Raw genomic sequence first — 23,434 nt, 5'->3', positions numbered from 1 at the left:
GGCAAAGACTACAGGACTAGTGCCAATTTATACCGCTGATTAGCATCAAGCCAAGTAAGGCCTGTTCGATTCAAATTTTTGTTCTTATTTACCTTCCTGCCGATACAATTGCCACTGCCTTTAAAAGTAAAAGCACTACCATTCAATATGTTCAAATCACATTTCCAGACTGTGCCAGACACTCCTCTGTCTACAAGTCGAAAATATCTCTTGGCATCATTTTCAGTAGATTTTAGTAAATAATGGACTGTCTAAACTGAGCCTAGTATACCCAGCTATAGGCTGAAATATTTGGTTTCAAGCAAATTGCTGAAGTCGCTGACAGAATTTAATTGTTTGTTCCAGATTCTACTTTTCGCAAACAGCATGTCATTGAACTCAGATTTGAAAGGAGTGAGTGAGTGGGTGAATATAGTTTTACGCTGCTTTTAGCAATATTCCAACAATATCATGATGGGGGACACCAGAAATGGGCTTCGCACATTTAACCCATGTCAGGAATCGAACCCGGGTCTTTGGCGTGATGAGCGAACGCCTTACCCACAAGGCTACCTGACCGCCCCAAGATTTGTAAGGAGACCATTCTGTCGACACCATAACCCATTTCTTAATACTCTGAGCAGCTTGGCAGCCACAATGTACATAAGAATCCAGTCTACTCTCAGAGATTCCTCACCCCTCAAAAAAGAAAAAAGTGAACCCAAAAATAATTTTGAAAACAGTCAAAAAAGAATATTATTTTTCACTGGTCAGAGTGAGACCGGATGTGTTGACACCTTACCTGCACTAAGCAGCACATTGTGTGCAGTAGGGTGCCACTTCACACAGCTGACCCTACGCTGGTGGGCTACCAGGTCCACCACTGGCTCGGTCAGTGACTTGGTCAAACCACCCTCTGGTATCTGCCAGATCTTGATTGTACAATCTTCAGATGCACTGGCAATGACGTCATCGTTGTGTGGACACCAGGATATGTCCAGCACAGCTGCCTTGTGACCAGAAACGAGCGGGCTATCTCTTTCTACTCTGCCAACCTGAAATAATAAGGATTGTATTCACTGAACATGAAGATCAAGAATAAGACTGAATCCTCTAGTTTGCACAGAAAGATTAGGCACTCTACCATGTCTACTAAGCCAATCTGTCAAATACTATCTGCACTTAGAGCATGTGCTCTGTGACGTGGAAATAAAGCGCTATATGGTGCATTCTAAGATGCTTTGCTAAAACATCAAAGGTGATGTTGTTTGTTTGTTGTTTAGCAACGCACTCAGCAGTATTCCAGCTATATGACGGCGGTCTGTAAATAATCAAATCTGGACCAGACAATCCAGTGATTGATATAGCATTGACCCACGCAATTGGGATCGATGTCATGCATCAACCAAGTCAGCGAGTCTGACCACCCGATCCCGTTAGTCACCTTTTACGACAAGCTTTGTCACCTTTTACGGCAAGCATCGTCACCATGGCATCAGATGAAATAAAATAACCTAACAGTGAAGACACAGGAATAACTTGAAATGTCAAGATATGGTCAAATGTTTTAAACTGGAGACTTCCATTCCAGACAACACTTTGAAAAACATTCATAGTTCTTAAATCACAATTTGAAAACTGTTCAAAGAAACGTAAAATACAAGAACGTCTAACAGATGGTCGAGATTGTATGGCAGTACAACCACGGGCTATGAAAAGTACTTTCCATTACGAATGATTATCTTGATTATTCCATTGAAACTAAGATAGACAGTAATTTTAACAGTCAGTAGTACAGTCCATGACTGTTGTTTTCAAAGCCATGTTTCAACACTTTTGAAAACACATTTGCACATTCAGTTTTGGCAATCTTGTAAGTGACACACTGATTGGTCGGATGAAATTGAAAGCTCATTTTGACATGACCTATAATGGGACGTCCTCAGATCAATGTGTAGAGGTAGTGAACACTTAGATGTGATATTAATGAAACTGGAATACTGCTGACTGTATAATGGGATGTCCTCAGATCAATGTGTAGAGGTAGCGAACACTTAGATTTCATTTTAATGAGACCGGAATACTGCTGACTGTATAATGGGACGTCCTCAGATCAATGTGTAGAGGTAGCGAACATTTAGATTTCATTTTAATGAGAACGGAATATTGCTGACTGTATAATGGGACGTCCTCAGATCAATGTGTAGAGGTAGCGAACAATTAGATTTCATTTTAATGAGACCGAAATATTGCTGACTCAGACTGTATAAAGGGACGTCCTCAGATCAATGTGTAGAGGTAGTGAACACTTAGATGTGATATTAATGAAACTGGAATACTGCTGACTTTATAATGGGACATCCTCAGATCAATGTGTAGAGGTTGGGAACACTTAGATTTGATATCAATGAAACTGGAATACTGCTGACTGCGTAAAACAGCAAATAAAGCAATCATATGGTTCGACAAGGAACAGTGTGATGATAATTTCCTGCTACTGATAAAAATAAGAAACTCTCCTTGTGTGATGGTTTCACTTTCAGGTTTCATTCAGGTTGGAGGAAGCTTCCTCAAGGATGTCACTTGGTGTACTCAGGTATGTTGAAGGTACTTAATTGGGGTTTAAAATGAGTCATAATATCAACAAATTAGTAATCATTAATAGCGTGACTGACTGTTTGGTGACAATAATTCATCTTTTCCATTTATATTTATCATCTCGTCAAAATCTTTAACCTTTCCATCGCAAGCTTATACAAGTGCTTATTCATTGATTATTAATTACTTGAATATGTCACAATGTGTGTAGTTAATTAGTAGCCTAACTTGATGGTGATTTATTTGTGCCAAACTCTTTAATAAATTGTACTTCATCATATTCATGGAATTTGGTTCAAAATATGCAATGACTGTTAAAATTGTAATGGTTGGCATATCTACACCAGGTGTAATTACTGGGAACATTACAATAGAGGCAGTCAGTTACCATAGACAACTACAGCCCATAACAGCTGTGCAAAAACAAGCGCATCATCTTTGATTTTTCGTTACCAATCACAATCCCAAGCCTTAAAAAAGAAAGAACATTTTTTGCAGTGATTTTATATTTCTACATTGCAACCCTCTAAACAATACAGTATAAATGTACACAGATGCTATGGACTAACTACTAGATACAGTGAGTACCAGTCAGCATCCCTGCCTCCAACCGCCTGCAGTACACACTCAGTAATTAGCCAGGTTATGACTCATAGCTTCACTGGCTGCAGCAGTACTAACAATAGACAAGTCGCCACTTAAACCTTCCTACTCTTCACGTCCATCTGCTGCAGCTACTACAGAGCTGTCTACATCAAATGTAGTGACCCACACTGGGAGATACTGAATAGTGCTTCCAGCCTCATCAGCCATCTTGCAGCTATATGCAATTAATAAAACATTGTGAATATCTATTTGCTGATGAAGTTTCACATTCTCATCAGCTAACATTTAGATTCAGAAATGAAAAATATTCATTTTTGTCAATTTGTCTTTTAATACATATACATATAAAACAAACTAATCATGTGAAAAGATAGGATCCCAGAGAATCGGGAAAAAATTACACTTATTAGACTACAGAGTCTGTAGCTGACACACTTCAATACAGAGGTGCAGACACATAGATGACATAGACAGGATAGTCTGTCTCATGCTTGCTTGTATTTTCCATATACTTAGTACAAAGGGATTGTTCTGTGAGATAACAAGGATTTTCAATCACTTCATCAGGGCATGGCAACCTGAGGGTTATCAATCACCTCATCAGGGCATGGCAACCTGAGGGTTATCAATCACTTCATCAGAGCATGGCAACCTGAGGGTTATCAATCACTTCATCAGGGCATGGCAACCTGAGGGTTATCAATCACTTCATTGGGGCATCATGGGCATGGCAACCTGAGGGTTATCAATCACTTCATCAGGGCATGGCAACCTGAGGGTTATCTTTCACTTCATCGGGGCATGGCAACCTGTGGGATATCAATCATTTCATCAGGGCATGACAACCTGAGGGTTATCAATCACTTCATCGGGGGATGGCAACCTGTGGGGTGTCAATCATTTCATCAGGGCATGGCAACCTGAGGGTTATCAATCACTTCATCAGGGCATGGCAACCTGAGGGTGAAGTAAGGATAAGAATTTATGGATGAACAACTTCTTTATTACAATTAAGAGCGATGTTTTGGTGTAGGTTCTAACACCATTATCAAGCAATTGATATACAGAGTGTGGTTGGCAAGTATATCCATGCTTGATAATGGTGTTAGAACCTACAATGAATCGTTGCTCTTAATTGTAATAAAGAAGTTGTTCATCCATAAATTCTTATCCTTACTTAGTACTCTAACTTCTAAATGCCCATCAAATAAGATAAACCTGAGGGTTATCAATCACTTCATCAAGGCATGGCAACCTGAGGGTTATCAATCATTTCATCAGGGCATGGCAACCTGTGGGTTATCAATCCCTTCATCAAGGCATGGTAACCAGGGTTATCAATCACTTTATCAGGGCATGGTAACCAGGGTATTTTGGTATGCTTCCTGAAACCTCAGGTTACAGCACTTCTAAGTGTCACAAGCATTGTCATCATAATGATAATGTTGAAGTACTGAGTCATGATAGTGATCTCAGCACTAAGAGGGAAATCACTTTAACTGTGTGTCAGTAGGCCAAATACAGCTAACGAATCTACAACCAGTACATCTTATCTTGTGAACATGGTGATATGTCAGTGTTCGAAAAAATGTTTTAATCTTACTGTCCAAAGCAGTGAATATTCAAGACCCTCAAACCTTCTCAAGACACATAAGCTATTTTCATTGCCTATTTAAGACATTATCTACATTCAGGGACTTTTAGAGATTTCAAGATTTAAGGACTTTTCAACATGTTTCAAGTGAGTGAGAGAGGCAGGTTATATGCCCCATTCAGCAATATTCGAGCAAATATGTTGGGGGACACCTGAAATGACATGACAACACTTCATCTAAATATTAAGCATCCCAATTTCAGGCTTCTTTGTAAACAAAAAAAAAACATGATTTAAAGATGAGACATTCAGACATTTAAACACCCATATACAAACCCTGAAAAAAGACACACATTTGTGGAGAAGTTGGAAAGGCAGTTCCTTATGGTATACCACGGCATGGTGTTTGTAATGCAGTTACCAATTCTGTTACTTCATGTAAATCATTACATAATGACTTAATAGTTTCCAAGAGAGTTGACATGACAGCGTTAGAAATTGACACTAGTCCTATTGTCCTTGCCAAACAGCCCAATAGTTAAGAAATCAAAAGGACCAGTAGAAATTTGCCATTTTTAAGAGTTTTGCTATAAGTCATCATTATAAGGACCAGTGGACTTAAACTGTTAGTTTTTACTGCTGCATGATAGACAAGCTAAGAGTGAGTGCCCAAGGGATGTAATTCTGCACAGCGAATTGCGGCGCCTTAGACGACTTGGCCACCCGTGCCCCCGACAAGCGAAGAAATAGCTCAGATCTGTAGACCGACGATAGGTGTTATATTGGCTTTACTGTACTCATTGTTGCAAAAGGATTCTGAATACTTTCAACAAGGACAGAAATAAACCTTGACAGTCTACCCACAAAAATAGAAAGAATAGGGAAAGGCTAAAAATATAGGCAATGTTTCTCAGGTATCAGTGCATCACTAAAATCCTGCTTGTCGGTCATTTTTCTGTGGTATATCATTTGGCTAGCTCTATAAAAGCAGCATTAGTCTGGACAAGTACAAGCAGACACAATCACACACATGTGCATGCACGCCACTGTATAAAAGCAACAATCTTGAACGTGATGTTAAACCCCATTTCATATCACTTTCTATGTCTAAAGAACGTGAGACACACCTATCATATAAAGCCTCAAAATATGAACGTCAACTTGCCTGAGGACATGCTGGATATCTCAACAGGAACAAGGCAATGGGCATGGACTTGTGTAAATCTATATCTCTATGGGTGGGAGCAGTTACCTTCAAGATACTTGCATGCTGACATTTGCCCTGAAGAACAATGTCCCACCACCACACACTAAAAAATGCTGTCACACTATGCTACAGTTGTGACGTAAGTAGTATATTTGTATCGTGTAGCAATTCAAAACTTGCAAACTGTTGCCTGTCAATGACTGCATCACAGCTTCGTCCTACTTAGTCTTTTCAACAACACAATCTGCATTTGGTTCATTTTGTTTGTTTAACCCTGCACTCAGCAATATTCCGGCTATATGACAGCAGTCTGTAAATAATTGAGTCTGGAACAGACAATCCATTTGACATCATGAGCATTGATCTGCACGATTGGGATATAACATGCAACAACCATGTCAGCAAGTCTGACTACTCGATCCAGATAGTTGCCTCTAACGACAAGCATGGGTTGCTGAAGATCAATTCTAACCCGGATCTTCAAAGGTTCATATGGTTTTCAGTAGCTTTTGATACTGTAACAGGGCTCGAATTAGCTATACAAAACATGCACCCGTGCAACAAATTACTGAAATATGCAACCAACAATTATGTCTACATGCACCAAGTGCATGTAAAAAATAATAATATGTGCCTGAATATAACCCACTCTTGTCAACATGATCTGTGAACACAGTCAGTATCTCTAAGCTTTATTTACCATTCAACATCACTAATCCCCTTGTCATGTATTATTCATGACACATGACCTAATCAAGTTCCTTAAATCAAGCTCAGTGTAAGGCTGAATAACAGCATGCTTCACCAACATGCATAACCTCTACTTAACCCTCTAATAACTTCCAATATCAACTGGCAAGATATATCAGAGCCAGGGCTAGACACCTGGGGTAGTGTCAAATTAGTCCAAAACTTATTTCGCACTACAAGGTCATGTAACATATTATAGGGAGAAAATAATCAGTCCCTCTTGATTTTCACTAGTCTAGGACTTATGGACAAGTGAGCATGTTGCATGGCTATGAAAGCTGGGCAGATGAAATGCTTTATTTCAGTGATGTATTTAATGCTTTATTTCAGGTTAAAATCTCAACTTGATTTTCTCAAATTAAGCTATCACGTACATGTCGTTTGCCATTGCTAGAATTAAAACTGAGCTTAAATTAAGGGAAAGTCATTTGCACTTGTGCCTGAAGCATTTTTGTGTCAAGCTGAAGCATGTTAAGGTATCCCTGGATGATTAAGACTGACCCATCCTCAACAGAATTCATATATCATGTACAAGATGTATATGTATATTGCTGTAAAAAAGAAAATTGTTTGTTACCATTTTGTTTGTTTGTGTTTGTTTATTGTTTAACAGTGAGTGAGTTAAAATTTGAAATTTAACGTCACATCGGCATTATTCCAGCCATATGATATAGCAACATTGTTTAACAATGAATTCAGCAATATTCCAGATATACGACAGCAGCTTGTAAATAATCAATTCTGGATCAGACAATGCAGTGATCGATATTGTGAGCAACAATCCACACCGTCAGAGTACAATGACACACAATCAACAAAGTCTCAGAGTCTGACCACTTGATCCATTTGACTGTCTCCTACAACCAGTATAGGTTGCTATGGACCAATTCTAACCCGGAATCTTCATAAGGTGCTGAGAAATATTAGCTGCTTCAGAACACATTAAACCTCAGTGAGAACCATTACCAGTACATCACAGAAACTCATTTGTGACCTCACTGCCCAACTTTGTCGTTTATTGGGGTGCTATTAATGACATGATTTCAGCTAATAAATAATATAATTAGACAATAAAATGTTTTGCAGTCCTCAATACCCCTTCAACCAGTGTTGGAAATGTAGAAGGGTCCTTGAAGTTTCCTGCCATAGCATTTGAATCTAGGGTTTCTAAAGCACAGATTCTTAACATCAAGGATCATTATTAAGCCGTTACAGTGAAATTAAGACACGTCAAGGAATCCTTGAAATGTGATTGTATTTTAACCAAGAGATGGTATCTTAACCAAGAGACCCTTAGAATGTTTAATTTCTACCAATACTGCTATGATACATGATGACTCCTCGAATTTCATCCCAATTTTTATAACAGGACAATGTCAAAGTTAGGCAATTTACAAGTGGGACAGGAAATAATTATGGCAGTAATAAATCAGCACTCAGTAAATCCCCCCCATTACGATGTCCACATGATCCACTTGGCAATACACCATAGTAATACTGCACCAGCATACTCTTGTTGTCTCCCCAAATATTGACATTCTCTGCATGTTATGAACAGTATGTGGTCAATCACCACCAGTGGGAGGTTAATCACGAGCCATCAGTACCAGAGAGGCAGGAATGCTGATATACCATCCAAACAACTGTGTTACTGTCCTGCAAGGTGCTCGGTGGTGGTGTGGGTGAAGAGATTACAAGATTAGGACATGGTGGAGGGCTTAGCACAGATTATGTTGAATAATCTCTTGACACCTGGTTGCAGGTGTGGTGTGGGATTCAACTGTAGCAACAGTGAACGAGGACATCCCCAACCGCAGCTAACTCCCATAACTCCACATGCTTGCATTGCTTCTGTGTCTTAGTGAACGATTTCCTTATGGATGCTGTTGTTGTAATAGGATTAAGTGAGACCACATTCATATCATGTAGCATCTCACCAGTCGTAGCAAGGTCTATGGTCAAGTTCAACAACCCAACACTCCTCTATTATCACTATTTAGTCATGCATGCATTTTTTACACCTAAACTAGCTCAAACAGCCACTTGTTCTGTTGAAGGAAGCCAACAAATATTTGACAGGGAGCCAGCAAATTTAACAACTTGAAGCAGTTTCATTAGCAGATAACTGACTTGCACTATTAAGGTAACTGATCAATCTTACATAAACAGAACTTCTGATTTGATAAGTGGGAAAGTTGCATAAGGTAGATCACTCTAACCCCATGTGGGTGATACATGATGTATGAAGCATGGATCAAGGAAGCAGATGACCATCACGGCCTCGTCACTGCCTGTCACAACTCCATCAATCATCCACAAAAGCAGGAAGTTTGTCCTACAGAGGGACAGGATTTCACTTCAACTGGTTTAGCTCATGATACTATCACAGTGGGACCGACCGATGGGACACAAACATTGTGGTTGTAGTAACTAATACATTTGGACAAAACTTGACATGTTTCTTTTTTGCAACGTAACACTCCAGTTACGACACTTTATCAACAAAACCTATTGCCTGCACCTCTTATGATTTAAACATGTTTCAAACAGGGATGGAAATTCGCACTAGCCTGCTATCCTGCATCAGTTTTGTCACAGGCTAGTAGAATTTCAAGTATTTTAAGGGGATTATTGCTTTAAATGTTATCACTATTTAGGCTAGTATACACTAACTTTTAATAATTTCCATCCCTGGTTTCTTAAAAGTGATCCAAACGACAATTGTCTGAGTGGTTATACTTATAGTGTCAATTCAGTTCAAAAGGTCAACACTTCCATCTACAAGCTTGATAAGGTCACTGGGACCTTTCAATAGAATAAATTCAATAATCCCAGCTGAACGGGGAAGTTATAATCTGATAATATCATATTTATTCCTGACGTAGTAGTTACAATATTTATAAATTCTGTTTTTTGTATACTACACTGATACTAGTGATGAGCTAGCCAAATATGTTTGTTTTTGCAGACACATGATCATGATAAGCTGGATACAGCAACATGAGGAAGTAGTTTCTAACTAAGCCCCTTGAACTTAAGTGAGAGAGCTGAACGCGAGATGGACCTGTGAAGATTCGGGTTAGAATTGGCCTTCAGCAACACATGCTTGCTGTTACGGGCAACTATGCTTGATGTAACAGGCAACTATGCTTCTTGTAAGAGACGACTAACCGGATCGGGTGGTCAGACTCGCTAACTTGGTTGATGCATGTCATTGTATCCCAATTGTGTGCACTGATGCTCATGATATCAACCACTGGATTGTCTGGTCCAGACTTGACTATCTACAGACCGCAGTCATACAGCTAGAATATTGCTGTGTGTGGCGTTAAACAACAAACAAATGACACAAACAAATGTGAGAGGATTACGCAAGTGATGCATGTCGATGCTGACCACTTCCGTGAAACCCACAGGCATGGACATAATGCTTACAAACCAAAAATCACAATCGGGAAAAGTCTGGTTTTTAAACCTGTGGTCACAGAATTCTGGCATGACTAGGGACACAACTCCCCATGGCAAATTGTGACACCAAAAGCATGCAAGTACCAGAGTGTACACTTCAGACTAGTCATCGACATGACCTAGGAAGGGCCACAAAATCAGGTTATTGATAGGCGGGAGAAAGCAAACATACAACTGACCTATTATATTAATATAGTGAATGCAATGGTACACAATCTGCTCAGCAATTCAGTGTTATCACCTCTGTTATCACCCAGCAGTACTTGTCTGTAACACATGACACTATTGTGGTGGCATGTGACACTGAGCACAACTCCCAGCAGTAATAAAATACCAAGGATAAGATGTCAGCTATGCAGTCATTTCACACAGTGTGCTACCAATGAAACTAAGATCCCTGTCAAGCATTAACAGACTTTACAATCACAAATCACATAACTGAAAAATAACCTATGACCCATGAGGAATTACAGAAAATCTGTCCAGAGCGGTTCAGTTTCGTAAGCTCTAAGGAGGAATTTTAACATTAATTCACGAGGGAAAAATAATATGCAATTCCGAGTTGTACTACTCTTCATATTAACCGGTCTTTTTTTTCTATCAAAAAATGGAATTTCCATATTCTAATAAGTTTCTGTCATTATTTTCTTAAATAATTCTGTGGAAAATCACTGACATCTGAAACCAAACAAACAGCATTTTTTTATTTATTCTTTTCGTATAGCTTTAGACACAGATAGTATTTTTGAATCTATATGTTACAGCATGGTAAAACCATCCCATCAGTGTGATCACCTATCAACATGAATCAGTAAGCAGGGCAAGGGCACTTGAGTTACATCACTCCTAGTCCTACATTGATGATGAATCATGACAAGCAATGCCAGTGATACTGATGCCAATACTATAAGGAACATGATGAAAGTGCTGTTTTAAGGCAGTGATTTTGATAGACACAAATTGCATTAAGGCATTTTCATGACAGCACAAACTTTTGATAGGGCATTTTCAGTGTCATTAACAAATTCTTTAAGACATGAATCAAGATAAGTTTGAACTTGGCTCTTAGCTTCATTTTTATCAGAATTTAGTGTTATTATGTGGACTATAACTATCCATCAATTACTCTGTAAAAAGGCTGACAATTACCAATACTAATATGGATTTATGTTTACATTGATAATATGACGCTATGCAGTACTACCCTGAGTTCCATTCTCTTTTTTCGCTATCAGGGATCCAAAATATTTACTGACAAAAATATATAAAAAATGTAAAAACAAAGTTAAGCAACCTAATTCCTTAAACAGTTACCTAAATAACAAACAGACAGAGTCAAAAACTTCTTTTCACCTTATGCAAAGTTTTAATCTAGTTATAAAATACAGTACACTGAACTTACAATTTCCTTATTAGTTAAAAGAAACCACAAATAATCTTCAATTCATCTCAATTTCATTTTCAAATACGGTAGAATGTACTGAACTATGCCCTCATGCTTGTGTTGACCTCCTCTAGACAGGCACATGTACTTCCTGTATTGGTGAAGTCAAACCATGTCTCTCAAGAACAGTCCACACATTGCTCAGAATAGTACTATCACTATACAATGTCTATTTAGTGCACTTTTCAGAGCAGGGAACTGTATACAATTTCAAGACTGATAATTCGTCTGTAAACTAATCAATCAATTTATGATCTATCGTGAGAATAGAAAAAGCACCCATGAACATTCTTTCCCAGCATTCCTCATGTATACAATATAAAATAAAATAGCAAATCTTAGGCTTGTGAAACAAAAACATTTACTTGGAAGCACTGAAACAATAGGCTTAGAAACCTTAAACATTTGCGCATGATTTTTCCCCAGAAATTGTATGATCATATCAGTTATGACATGTTGGAGGAAGTGTCAATAAGGAAACACACATTCATGCCATTCCCATGGTAATTAAATGCATAAAACATGTTAAATATTTGCCCACCAACTATAAAATGTATTCTACTATCACAACAACGTCTGATTGAAACAGCCTAAATGCTAATATTTATTGAAAAGTACCAAACCTCAGTCGTTATAAATAATTATGTACAATAATAGGTTATTATGGTTACAAAATGTAGTTGTGGCTGCTACAAAATTCAAAGTATGTGTGGCCACACATTTTGGACAGAAAACATGAATCGAAAGATGTTTAGTGAGTATAGGAAGCTTGAAATTTGGAGCGTTGCTAAAATCATCTGTGATGTCACGTCATATTTTCTGCATCACAATGAGCAGTGTGACGCAATAATATATGTAGTTACATATATAGAGGCTTGCTTAACGTTCTCTAGGGTGCCCACTTCAAGTTGGTTTATGAAGTTGCTGTGCTACACTCTTTCAATGTGTGTGTTATTCAAGAAATAAACAACGAGTGGGAGTTTTTTATCATACAATAAAACACAGCAGGGAAAATAAACCATGAGGGGAACAGCGTTTGTGTTTTATTGTATGATAAACAACAACTAGGTGTCCCTTATTTCTTATAAGGACCGATTACCTGTACATTTCCTCCCAATGCCGATTGTCATATCTATCTGACTTTGGGATGCAATCGCGTTTATCTGTGTTACCTAGCTACATCTACTGGGAACAACTCACTTGACACTCCCCTCTAAAATATAACGTTCAATATAGGGGCATCAAGTTTGAATCTCCAGAAATGATGTCATGATAAGATATGTTTATCGTGAAATAAACCACTCTCCATTCATCATTGTTTTTTTGTGATTTATCACATAGCTATCTTATATATGATAGTAAAGTATAATGATTTTATAAAATAATGTTTGAGCTTATACAACATTGACTAAATGGTTAGCATCAGTGTATCCATATTTCAAATTGACAACCCACTGAAAACACTGGATTTTACCCTTAACTCAAACATGTCAATACCTTGGCTAATACAACAGAGTTTCGTGTCTTATTTTGTCATGACAAAATGGAGATTTAACTCCACAAAATTTAACATTTGAAACCTAACACTGTGCATTCAGTTCTTGAAATCTGTGAGACAAAACAAAATACATTAATGTAGGAGCTGTTTACATGACATATCTGGACAATGGTACCAATTTCTGTCAACAAGCATCAACACTGTACTGTATTTAACAGAGGTAGACTCAACAAATTGGATATTTGTACCCCACAGCTTATTTTTTATCCTGTTTTGATCCTTGTCCGAAGAGTCAATGTTCCTCTGAGCTTAGTACATAGCAAACTTATACCTGCAAAGAATCAGTATCACAGTAACTATTGTATAACTGAAAATTGCCCGAGCTTCCAAATTAGTAAAGTTTTGACATGAAAATAAAAACTGGAAATGAGTGTCAAGTAAACCATTAGCATATTAAGTAGAGGATGAAACTCAAAAGAGTGAAGCTTATTTGTTTAATGCCACAGTGGCATGATCAATGCAAACATGAATTAACCGTGTTAACCAAGCACCCTACATACCTGATTGTATCTTTAGCTGGACAAAACTGTCCTCTGGCCCTTTCTTAAGCACCAGTGCTCCTAATATGTTAATTATAGTGTTTTGGTTAATATTATCATTTGGATATTAGTAACTAGGGAATGGACAATACACCAACTATGTGATCCGATATGTATCACTATACCTTGTTCATGATCTGATAAGCCATCTTTTTCATAGACAGAACAGTACATGTATATACCTGGCACACTGATGATTTACAGTTGGCAGTGTCAAGTATGGCACAATGGATGAAAATATTTACTTTTTCTCTAATAGTTTTCACTACTAATTAGTGTTTGGTGTAACAGCCATTAACATTTAAGTTATGAATCGTGAATAAGTAAAATATTGCAATCCACCGATGCATCATCCCAGCACCATTAGTAACAGTGGCCGTCATGGAGCAAATGAAAATTCATGTGCTGGAAACCTATGGTAACCTGACAGATGTCAATGCTGAGTTAGAAATTTATTTATATTTTCACCAGCCCACAAAAATGATCTGACGCAGTTACCATCTACCTAATGCTAATGGTAACTGTGGTTGTCCACAAACAAATGTCGCTTGTTCTTCATGATGATTAATAGTCACTCACTAGGTGACAAAGGATAAGTTTCAACCCTGCAATGATCTCACTCTCAATAACAACCATTAATAGGATATTCATATTCACAAAACAATATATCATGAGGAAGTTTTACAATCTGAGTGGCAACTACATCATGTAGTTAGGTATACATTTTCCCATGTCATGTGTCATGCCAGCATAACTCATATTCATAGTTGTTGAAAGAGGCATATTAAAATTAATGACCAAGTTTCAGAAAGGAAAACCATTGATAAAAAGAAATTGGGCTAAGTAATGACCCAGATGATAGCCAAATTTGGATTTGACCACACAGAAATGCATAAATATGGATTTATCACTCAACAAGGAAGTATTTACTATGATACCATGCATTACAATCTAACAGGAAAGAATTATACACGTACCTTAGAAAGTGGCACCACAAGGAACGAGCCTCCACCAGCAGCTTCTGTGATGACAGCGACGTACTTTGGATTGACATCGCAGTACCGAGAGTCCCAGGAACTCTTCGTGATTCTGATGTTGTCATAACACTGATCTCTTTTTAAGGCTTGTCCAAAAACATGCCGAAATTTACTTTTCCTCATAAACATCTGCAAAAGTAATCGATATCTTATAATATGTTGATGTGCAGTATAGTGTTGACTCACCCGCGAACCCGATTGAATCAGACGGTCTGTATTCGATATCGTAAAGTGAACGAGACGCCGGTTTGACACCGTTGATGATTAACACTAAAGCGCGGAAAGTTTGCTTATTAAATACATATCCGGTTTGTCAACGCTTGTGTGTTGTAAATGATTTCAATCTTAAACCTCTTTACCTTGTCTATTTACTGTTTTCCAGTCACTTTTTGTTGTTCTGCTCACAGGGGTGGAAGTCAAAACGCCCTACGGCTTCCCACGCGGAACAGGAAGATGTGTCAGCGCATGCGTCCAGGGTGAATACACTTCCGGTATCGTAAAATCTCCAAAAATGGAAAACGAAGTTTACGCGAGGCCCGAGGAATGTCAATTTTCTTTTGTGTATTTTGGTGTTTTAACACACCGTATTTGTTAAATGGTCGAATAAACTTGTCTTTCTCGCCCCAGCAAAAGTCTTATGTGCTTGATTTGAACACTGCACACTAAAATCGATCACGTGTCGGTTAAACCCGCACCTTCCCAGAGCGGCCCAGACGATTCAGTGCATATTGAAAGGGAGATAATTATATAAGATACATGAGTCACTGAAAAGCGTCTGACGAAATGCATGTTCGAGTCCATGTACACGATAACATTATGGCAGGCAAAACGATCTTTTGACAGTTTCCATTTTATATACGACCAACTAAGATGCATTGTAGTGAAAGTTATAAGGAAATCTAATTCTGAATTTGTATAATGAAAAACTTTTAACGAATTTATAGGTCCGTGTTATAACCAAATGTGTCGAATAGGCCTAATAAACTTGTCAGAAGTAAAGGTACATAAAATAACGGTTGCGTAAAAAGATTATTTTTAGAAATGCCGTCACCTGGTAATTGACTTGTCAGTGAATATGAGGTTTGATTGACCAAATACGGTCATTTATACCACCTTTATGTTGGCTGGGCCTTGACCACGTCTTATGGCCGAATGTAACTATAATATCATACATATTCCAACGGTTGGATAGTTTGTTGTTTTACGTTTCACTCAGCAATATTCCAGCTATTTGACGTCGGTCTGTATAAATAATCGAGTCTGGACAAGACAGTCCAGTGATTGATATCATGAGCATCGATCCATGCAATCGCCTATATGTCCAGTCTATTTCACTATAGGTATGGCGTTTGTTGTTTCACGCCGCACTCAGCAATATTTCATTTATGCCGGCGGTTTGTAAATAATTGAGTCTGGACCAGACAATCCAGTGATTGATATCATGAGCTTCGATCCATGCAATAGGGATAAGATGACATGCATCACCCAAGTCAGCGAGCCTGACCACCCGATCCCGTTAGTCGCCTCTTACCACATGCATAGTCGCCTTTTACGGCAAGTATGGGTTGCTGAAGACCTATTCTACCCCGGATCTTCACGGGTCATCGCAGAAAGTATATGTGCAATCTAAAACCCCATGTCTTCGCCAGTGCCCGCCACAGTCCATTAGGCTGCAGGTCACTGTAAACCAATAGTAGATTTTTAAGGGGAATCCTATATGTTTGTGATGCAAACTGCGTGTCAAATTTGTTTGTTTCCAGTTATATGATATACTGCCCTGTGGCAAGCTCGCCAATGGTCGAGGAACTCTGGAATGTGTGACGACCGCAGGTTACTGACCTGCTGACACTTTTATTACAAAACAAGATCCTTCTAGACATATGCTGCGAGGTCCACTGGAGTATCACCCAATACCTGCTCAGAGAGCGGAATTTGTGAGCCCTTGACGACCACGGTGCCGTTGTACAAAACAATCTTAGAGCTCGGACTGTCGCAGGTCTATGGGAGTTACGATCTTCTTAGCTCTGAGATCGCTTTGTTCAACGGAACCCAGAACCTTGTCTGCTGGGTTCAAGTCGCACTTAAAACACATATTACTCCTGTTTGAGAGGGTTGGCTATGTTGAAGTATATATGGGACCTGAAACAAATGTCGAGCTTGAAAATATCTTAATTGCCATGGTTATCAACATATTATAGTTAGCGGTCATGGTTATTGATAGATGCTAGTTAATTGTCATGGTTATTGATACATTCTATAGCTGGTTACCATGGTTATTGATGGACAGTGGCCATGGTTATTGCTATATTATATTTACTTATTGCCAAAACGACACGCTTCAAAAAGAGGTATACAACTTTGACTCATAAATTAACATTGCGTCTTATCTACGTCCTAAAGATTTCTTATGGAGCTCCACAATTGTTACCCCGGTCAGCTGACTTATAAGCGTGTACTTAAACTGCAGCCTCAACTCCCTGGGAAGTCTAATCACATGACATCATCCAGACGTACTTACAATCTCACTGACTGGAGAGAGATTTAAGAAAATAATCTGATCACACACGGAGGTAACGTTCCCTCCAGTTACATCATGTTTTTAGTGATGTATTGATTGTCGTCCGGATCGTACTTGTAAGCTGATTACCGTCGAGGGGATTCAGGGTTAGAATTCTATTGTTGTCGTACACAAATCGACGTGATGGATCGCTAGTCAGACTCTGTGACTTGGTTGATAGTGTGTCATCGTACCTCCGGTGTGTGTGTGTGTGTGTGTGTGTGTGTGTGTGTGTGTGTGTGTGTGTGTGTTTGGCCGTTTGTACTGAGCTAGTCCGGACTGATGTAGGTTTACAGTTTTACACAAATACACCACTCAGACACAGCGTACTGACTCCGAGCCGACCATTCCTTGTTTTAGCCCCTTAATTCTGACCCCAGGCAGGGTAATAACAAGTACCACCATTTAGTGTGTTTATGGCATGAGGCGGCCGAGGATCAAACCCCGGACCTTCCGCTCCCCGGCCTCCTTCCACTCGACCACGGAGGCGGTGTTTATGTGGTAGAGATACTGATACGACCCACTACGTGTGTCGAGCATGTAAATCCAACACGAGAAAATCGGCACAGGACACGGATAAGGAGGTCTTGTCTCTATGTCAATTGTCTTGGCGCCCAGACTTCCGACACCGTTGTCAATCTAAAATCAAAATATGGCATTTCAACATCGTATCATTCCATGGAGGAAACGGGCTTTTGCTGTAAAATAAAAGTTTATATTTCCTCGATTAACGGGGGCACGGGTGGCCCAGTCGTCTAAGGCGCCGCAATGTGCAGAGTTGCGTCCCTTGGGCACGCCAGAAACCTATGACTGTGGGTTCGAATCCCGGTTCGCCCCAATTATGTTTCTAGGTTTGTCAGCACCATACCCCATCTTCCCGAGGCAAGAGAGTTAACCGACTTTAAAAGTCCAGTTTCCACCCTTGCCGAACTAGGCTGGAATTCCTGGGCTCCACTGTAGCGCCACCAGTGGCTATTACGAGTTATGTCGCTTCTATGCCTCTCCTATGGACCAATCAGATTCCACCTCTCGTATCACTTGCATTTGCTTCAAACAAAACGGCGGCGCCCAGTCAAGACGATCTGTTCGATAATCAAGATCTATATTGTGATAAAACGAGTCTTACATCGCGAAGTTCATCAAATCACGGTGAGCACATTGATTAAAAACATGAAAAGATTTAGAAAATATCTGTTGACAACGTGTTAGCGGTGCACATGCTTTGCAAATCCTGCAGTCGACCGATACCTGCATGACGGTTTACGAACCGGATTTCGATTTCGTTGCGCGATTGGAAATTGGACTTTTATAGTCAGTTAACTCACTTTCCTCGGGAGGAGGCACCATACCCATGCTCGTGGGTTTCACCGAAGTTGTAAACGTCTAAGACCTGTATCACTTGGGGCTTTGCTCCCACATTAAGCTGAGACGCCGTGATATGGCTGGAATAGTGTTAAAAGCGGCGTTAAACACAATTCACTCACTCCTGGATTAACATGATGCAATTGCTACTTTCTTTGGTGGCACAGGCCACAAGATGAGATTATGTTGCGTGACAAGAAAAGTCAAATGTACTGTTTGATATATATTTTCTTACTGTAGTGTTTATATTTATTATACAAAATTATACTGTTAATTGTTCTCAGTTTCATAAGAACTGCAGAAAACTCTGAGTGAGTGAGTGAGTTGGGTTTAACGCCGCTTTGAACAGAATCCAAGTTATATCCCAGTGTGTCAACTGAATGTGGGAGGAAAACCCGAAGTGATGCAGGTCCCATACACTTCCCACTTGGTGAAACCACCGAGCATGGGTATAGTGCTGACAAACCTGGAAACATAATCCGGGCAAATCGGGATTCGAACCCTCGATCATAGTTTCCTGGTGTGCCAAAGGGACAAAATTCTGCTCAGCAAATAACAATATGTTGAGAACCTGCAGTAATGTCAGAAACTCTACTCTGTGCTATTTCGATAACTCCTCTCCAACAGGAATTAATTTATCTTATTTGCATTGTCTATACTTGATCAACGTCCAAGGTTTCAGAAAGGTTCACATTCAAGGAAATTAATGCTATTGTCACATGTCCTTAACATTATTTAAAAAAATGTTCATGATACTAAAGAATGCCATATCAATAGTTGGTAAAATCATGTAAAGTCTAATTCCAATTAGTGTCTTGCAAAGTCATCGAATGTCCAGTCGTCACTGAATGTTTATTAGTCACACGTAGTGAGTGAGTTTGGTTTTATGCCGCTTTTAGCAATATTTCAGCAATATCACCGCGGAGGACACCAGAAATGGACATCACACATTGTACTCATGTCGGCAATCGAATCCGGGTATTCGGCGTGAAGAGTGAACGCTTTAACCACTAGGCTACCATACCGTCCTAGTCACAACTATTTTCTGTTTATTTTTACATTCTTCAACCAATGATATCGGAGAACCATAAATTATTGCCCATCAATACTGCGTGGTTTTTATATTTGCAGTGAGTAAAAATTTAAATCACATGGGCAATATATCGGCCAAATATCGAAAGAAGTGAGGTGAAATGGGGTTTAACGTCGCGTCCAAGATTATTGCACTTATATAGCGACAGACATGCACGTTTGTCTGTGGCTGCTTGTACTAGACCGGACTGATGCCGATTTATAGTGATAGCCACTTAAATACCATGCCGGAGTTTAACACTAATACCATACTCAGACACAGTATACTGACTCCCAGCCGACCAGTCCTTGTTTTAGCCCCTCAACGTCGAGCGCCAGACAGGGTAACAACAAGTACCATCTTTTAACGTTTTTTGGTATGATGCGGCCAAGGATCGAACCCCGGACCTTCCGCTCTCTTGGCGGACTCTCTACCACTAGACCATGGAGGCGGTCAAATAAATATCGAAGGAAAGTATAATAACCAGCAACATATTTTCATTAATAACTAGTTGAAGAATGATTAAAATAGTTTAAAGGTTATACCCATAAACAATGCCACAACATAAAATCACGGCTGTAGATCGGCAGTGACGTCACTTTGCAAGGTACCATGGGAATGTACTGAAGCTTTGTTTTTCACATCGTTCTCAGCAGGATTTAAAACCATTGCTTTAGTCGCTGGCGGTAGGCAGCAAGTTTAGCCAGCAGTAACAGATAACTACAGTAACAGTAACTACACCACAAAAAACGTTTCCATAATCACAAGAAGTCTCTACTAAAAAGAGTCGATTTTACGATTCTGACAATAGGATGACTATGTGTTTATGAGTCACTATAACATAGTGATTCCAAATTTTGTTCACGAAAAGGTGAACGTATCCTGTGCCACATGTGTCACAAACACATGCACAGGCAAGTTAATTGTTAATATGAACTAACTCCGGCATCAAACATTACGTTTGTCAGTGACGCGTCAATTGCGGATTGTCCTCCACCTGTATACCATCAAACTTTATGAAAGCTTTACTGAGGTCTTGAAAGTCGTACCCCTGAAGATCCGGGGTAAAATAGGTCTTCAGCAACTCATGCTTGCCGTAAAAGGCGAAAATGCATGTGGTAAGAGGCGACTAACAGCATCGGGTGGTCAGGCTCGCTGACTTGTTTGATACATGTCATTTGAGGATGTATTGATAAGGTAGACAAATTTTATGGATAACAGCTTCTTTGGTACTGTAAAAAGCGACGTTTCAGTATAGATCCTTATACCCTTGTCTGACAAATGGGGAAACACTGTCCCATTCAGCAGTCGGGGAGACAGGATGTTTTTTGTGAATACCTAATGCCCCATTTGAAATATTGTGAAACACTCATAATTCCTTTCACCTGACACTTGAATTTAGGAGCTGACAAACCTGGACACACATTCAGGCGAACCAAGATTCGAACCTAGGATAATGTTTCTGACATCCCCAAGGGATGCAACTCTGCACAGTGGAGTTGCAGTGCCTTCGACTTCTGAGCCACCCATACCCCTACTAGTCTTCAGAGGGTAAACATACCAAAGACAGAACATCATCTTTTGGAGGCAAGAATGTCCACTAGCCTATGCCAAAGTCTAGTTTTTCTTAATTAAGGCCAGTGGAGGTGAGGAGAAATGTAGTTTAATCATATTCAAGACTATTGCACTTATATATCAAACGTGCATGCACAGTGTGTGTGTGTGGCTGTATGTACTAGTCCGGACTGATGCAGATTTATAGTGCCAGCCCACTGAGATACCATGCTGCAGTTTAACACTCAGTATACTGACTCCCAGCTGACCAGTCCTTGTTTTACCCCCTTAATGCCGAGCACCAGGCAGGGTAACAACAAGTACCACCTTTTAATGTCTAATGGTATGACGTGTTGGGGATCAAACCCCCGACCTTCTGATTTCTTGGCAGACGCTCTACCACTAGATCAAAGAGGCAGTCTTAGGCCAGTGGATGTTGGAAAGATGGGGAGATGGGAAGATGAAACGTGTGGTAACCACTCTCCACCAATTACTGATTATCTTATGCAGTAAATTTATAAACAAAGAAAAGAGTTTCAATATTTATCCTATTTATACTTTATTGTCATCAACATTCAGATAAAACATTATCACATTATGCATATTCACAAAAATAATTCATTCAAATTTGTACAAGTAATATACATTTCATATTGTCAGATATATGATAAAAGGCAAATATGTTGAGATTATCTTTAACAAAGCATTGAAAGACAGCCCTTCAGCACCTAGACAAAAATTATTTTAAAAAATCCAAAATAATTCCTGAAAAATTCCAGCAAATCATGGACACAGAACACTCTGGAAAAGACAAGGTGATGGGTATGCTGGACCTAAAGGCTATATGTAAGAAGTAATCAAACATTTTTGAAAATATAGTATTAGTTATAAGATGCGTTCATATGAATGAGGACTCGACACTTCAATGCATATTTTGGAATTATAACAGCACTAATTGAACACCTACAAATACAAAATCTGTAAAAAGGCTGATTGTAAGTAGTTTTCAAAATGCATTTCTAAGTATTCAAACATGAACAAATCTTTGACCAAGCTAATTTTTTATGTGGTAAAAAATTATCTTGGGTCATGGAGCTAAAACCTTATAGTAAGGTTCTTGTTTTTAAGTTGACTTTTTCACTCATCTTTGCCATGTGTATGTACTTTATCATGCTTGAACAAAAATTGAAAGTGTTAGATAGAAAGTCTAACTGTCAAGCATTCAAACAAATCTTCAAACTATTCATTAAATTTAGAATCTGACATTCCGGGGGGCCAAATAGGGCCCATATCATACCTTGTCCTTTTACCTCCAATTTGACCTCCATATCACATATGCGACCCATGAAGGTCCGGGGAAGAATAGGTCTTCAGCAACCCATGCTTGTCGTAAAAGGTGACTAACAGGATCGGGTGGTCAGGCTCGCTGACTTGGTTGATGCATGTCATCGATCCCAATTGCGTGGATCGATGCTCATGATGTCAATCACTGGATTGTCTGGTCCAGACTTGATTATTTACAGACCGCCGTCAAATAGCTGGAATATTGCTGAGTGCGGTGTTTAACAACAAACAAACCAAACCATATCACATATGCAGTCCTCTGAATCACCGAAGTCCATTATTTTAGACCAAAGTCTAATTTAACTGTACATTAACATGTGCTGCTGTGGGACAATGTTATGCAACAGCAGTCCACCAAAAGGTTTGAACCTGGTTCCTGGTACAGGGAAACCATTGAAACAGGGAATGTTGTTGGATTATGATACATCATATGTCATACTGAACTCAAATTCCCTGGGTATTGAGGTTTAATCCCCTTGTTTCACTCACATGTTAGAGGGGGGGCAGGGGTGGTGGCCCAGTTGGCTTAGACGCCGTGATTCGCTGGGCAGCGTTGCATCCCTTGGGCATGCAAGAAACCTATGATTGTGGCTTTGCCCTGATTATGTTTCTAGGTTTGTCAGCACCGAAGTGGTAAACGTCTGAGGCCTGCATCACTTCAGGCTTTCCTCCCACATTAAGCTGACATGCCGTGATATAACAGGAATACTGTTAAAAGCAGCGTTAAACCCAACTCACTCACTCACTCACATGTTAGAGTAGACT

At 39.3% G+C, this 23,434-nt stretch overlaps 1 protein-coding gene across 3 annotated transcripts in view; it reads right to left on the bottom strand.

Annotated features, from left to right (window-relative positions):
* The window catches only part of LOC139456539 (coronin-1C-like), a 35,504-nt gene extending 20,010 nt beyond the window's left edge, over positions 1–15,494 (bottom strand). For all 3 annotated transcript variants that reach the window (XM_071238307.1, XM_071238308.1, XM_071238309.1), the window contains exons 1-3: positions 15,140–15,494; positions 14,721–14,909; positions 782–1,034 (exon numbers count right to left, since the gene is read on the bottom strand). In XM_071238307.1, coding sequence (XP_071094408.1) covers positions 782–1,034; positions 14,721–14,909 — 442 coding nt within the window. In that variant the 5' untranslated portion in view covers positions 15,140–15,494. The remainder of the gene's footprint in view (positions 1–781; positions 1,035–14,720; positions 14,910–15,139) is intronic.
* Between the last annotated feature and the right edge of the window lie 7,940 nt (positions 15,495–23,434).

The sequence above is a fragment of the Haliotis cracherodii genome, unplaced genomic scaffold (assembly GCF_022045235.1).
Source record: "Haliotis cracherodii isolate W230 unplaced genomic scaffold, xgHalCrac1.p SCAF_11, whole genome shotgun sequence".
Lineage (NCBI taxonomy): Eukaryota > Metazoa > Mollusca > Gastropoda > Lepetellida > Haliotidae > Haliotis > Haliotis cracherodii.
This window is presented reverse-complemented; position numbering and strand designations above follow the sequence as displayed.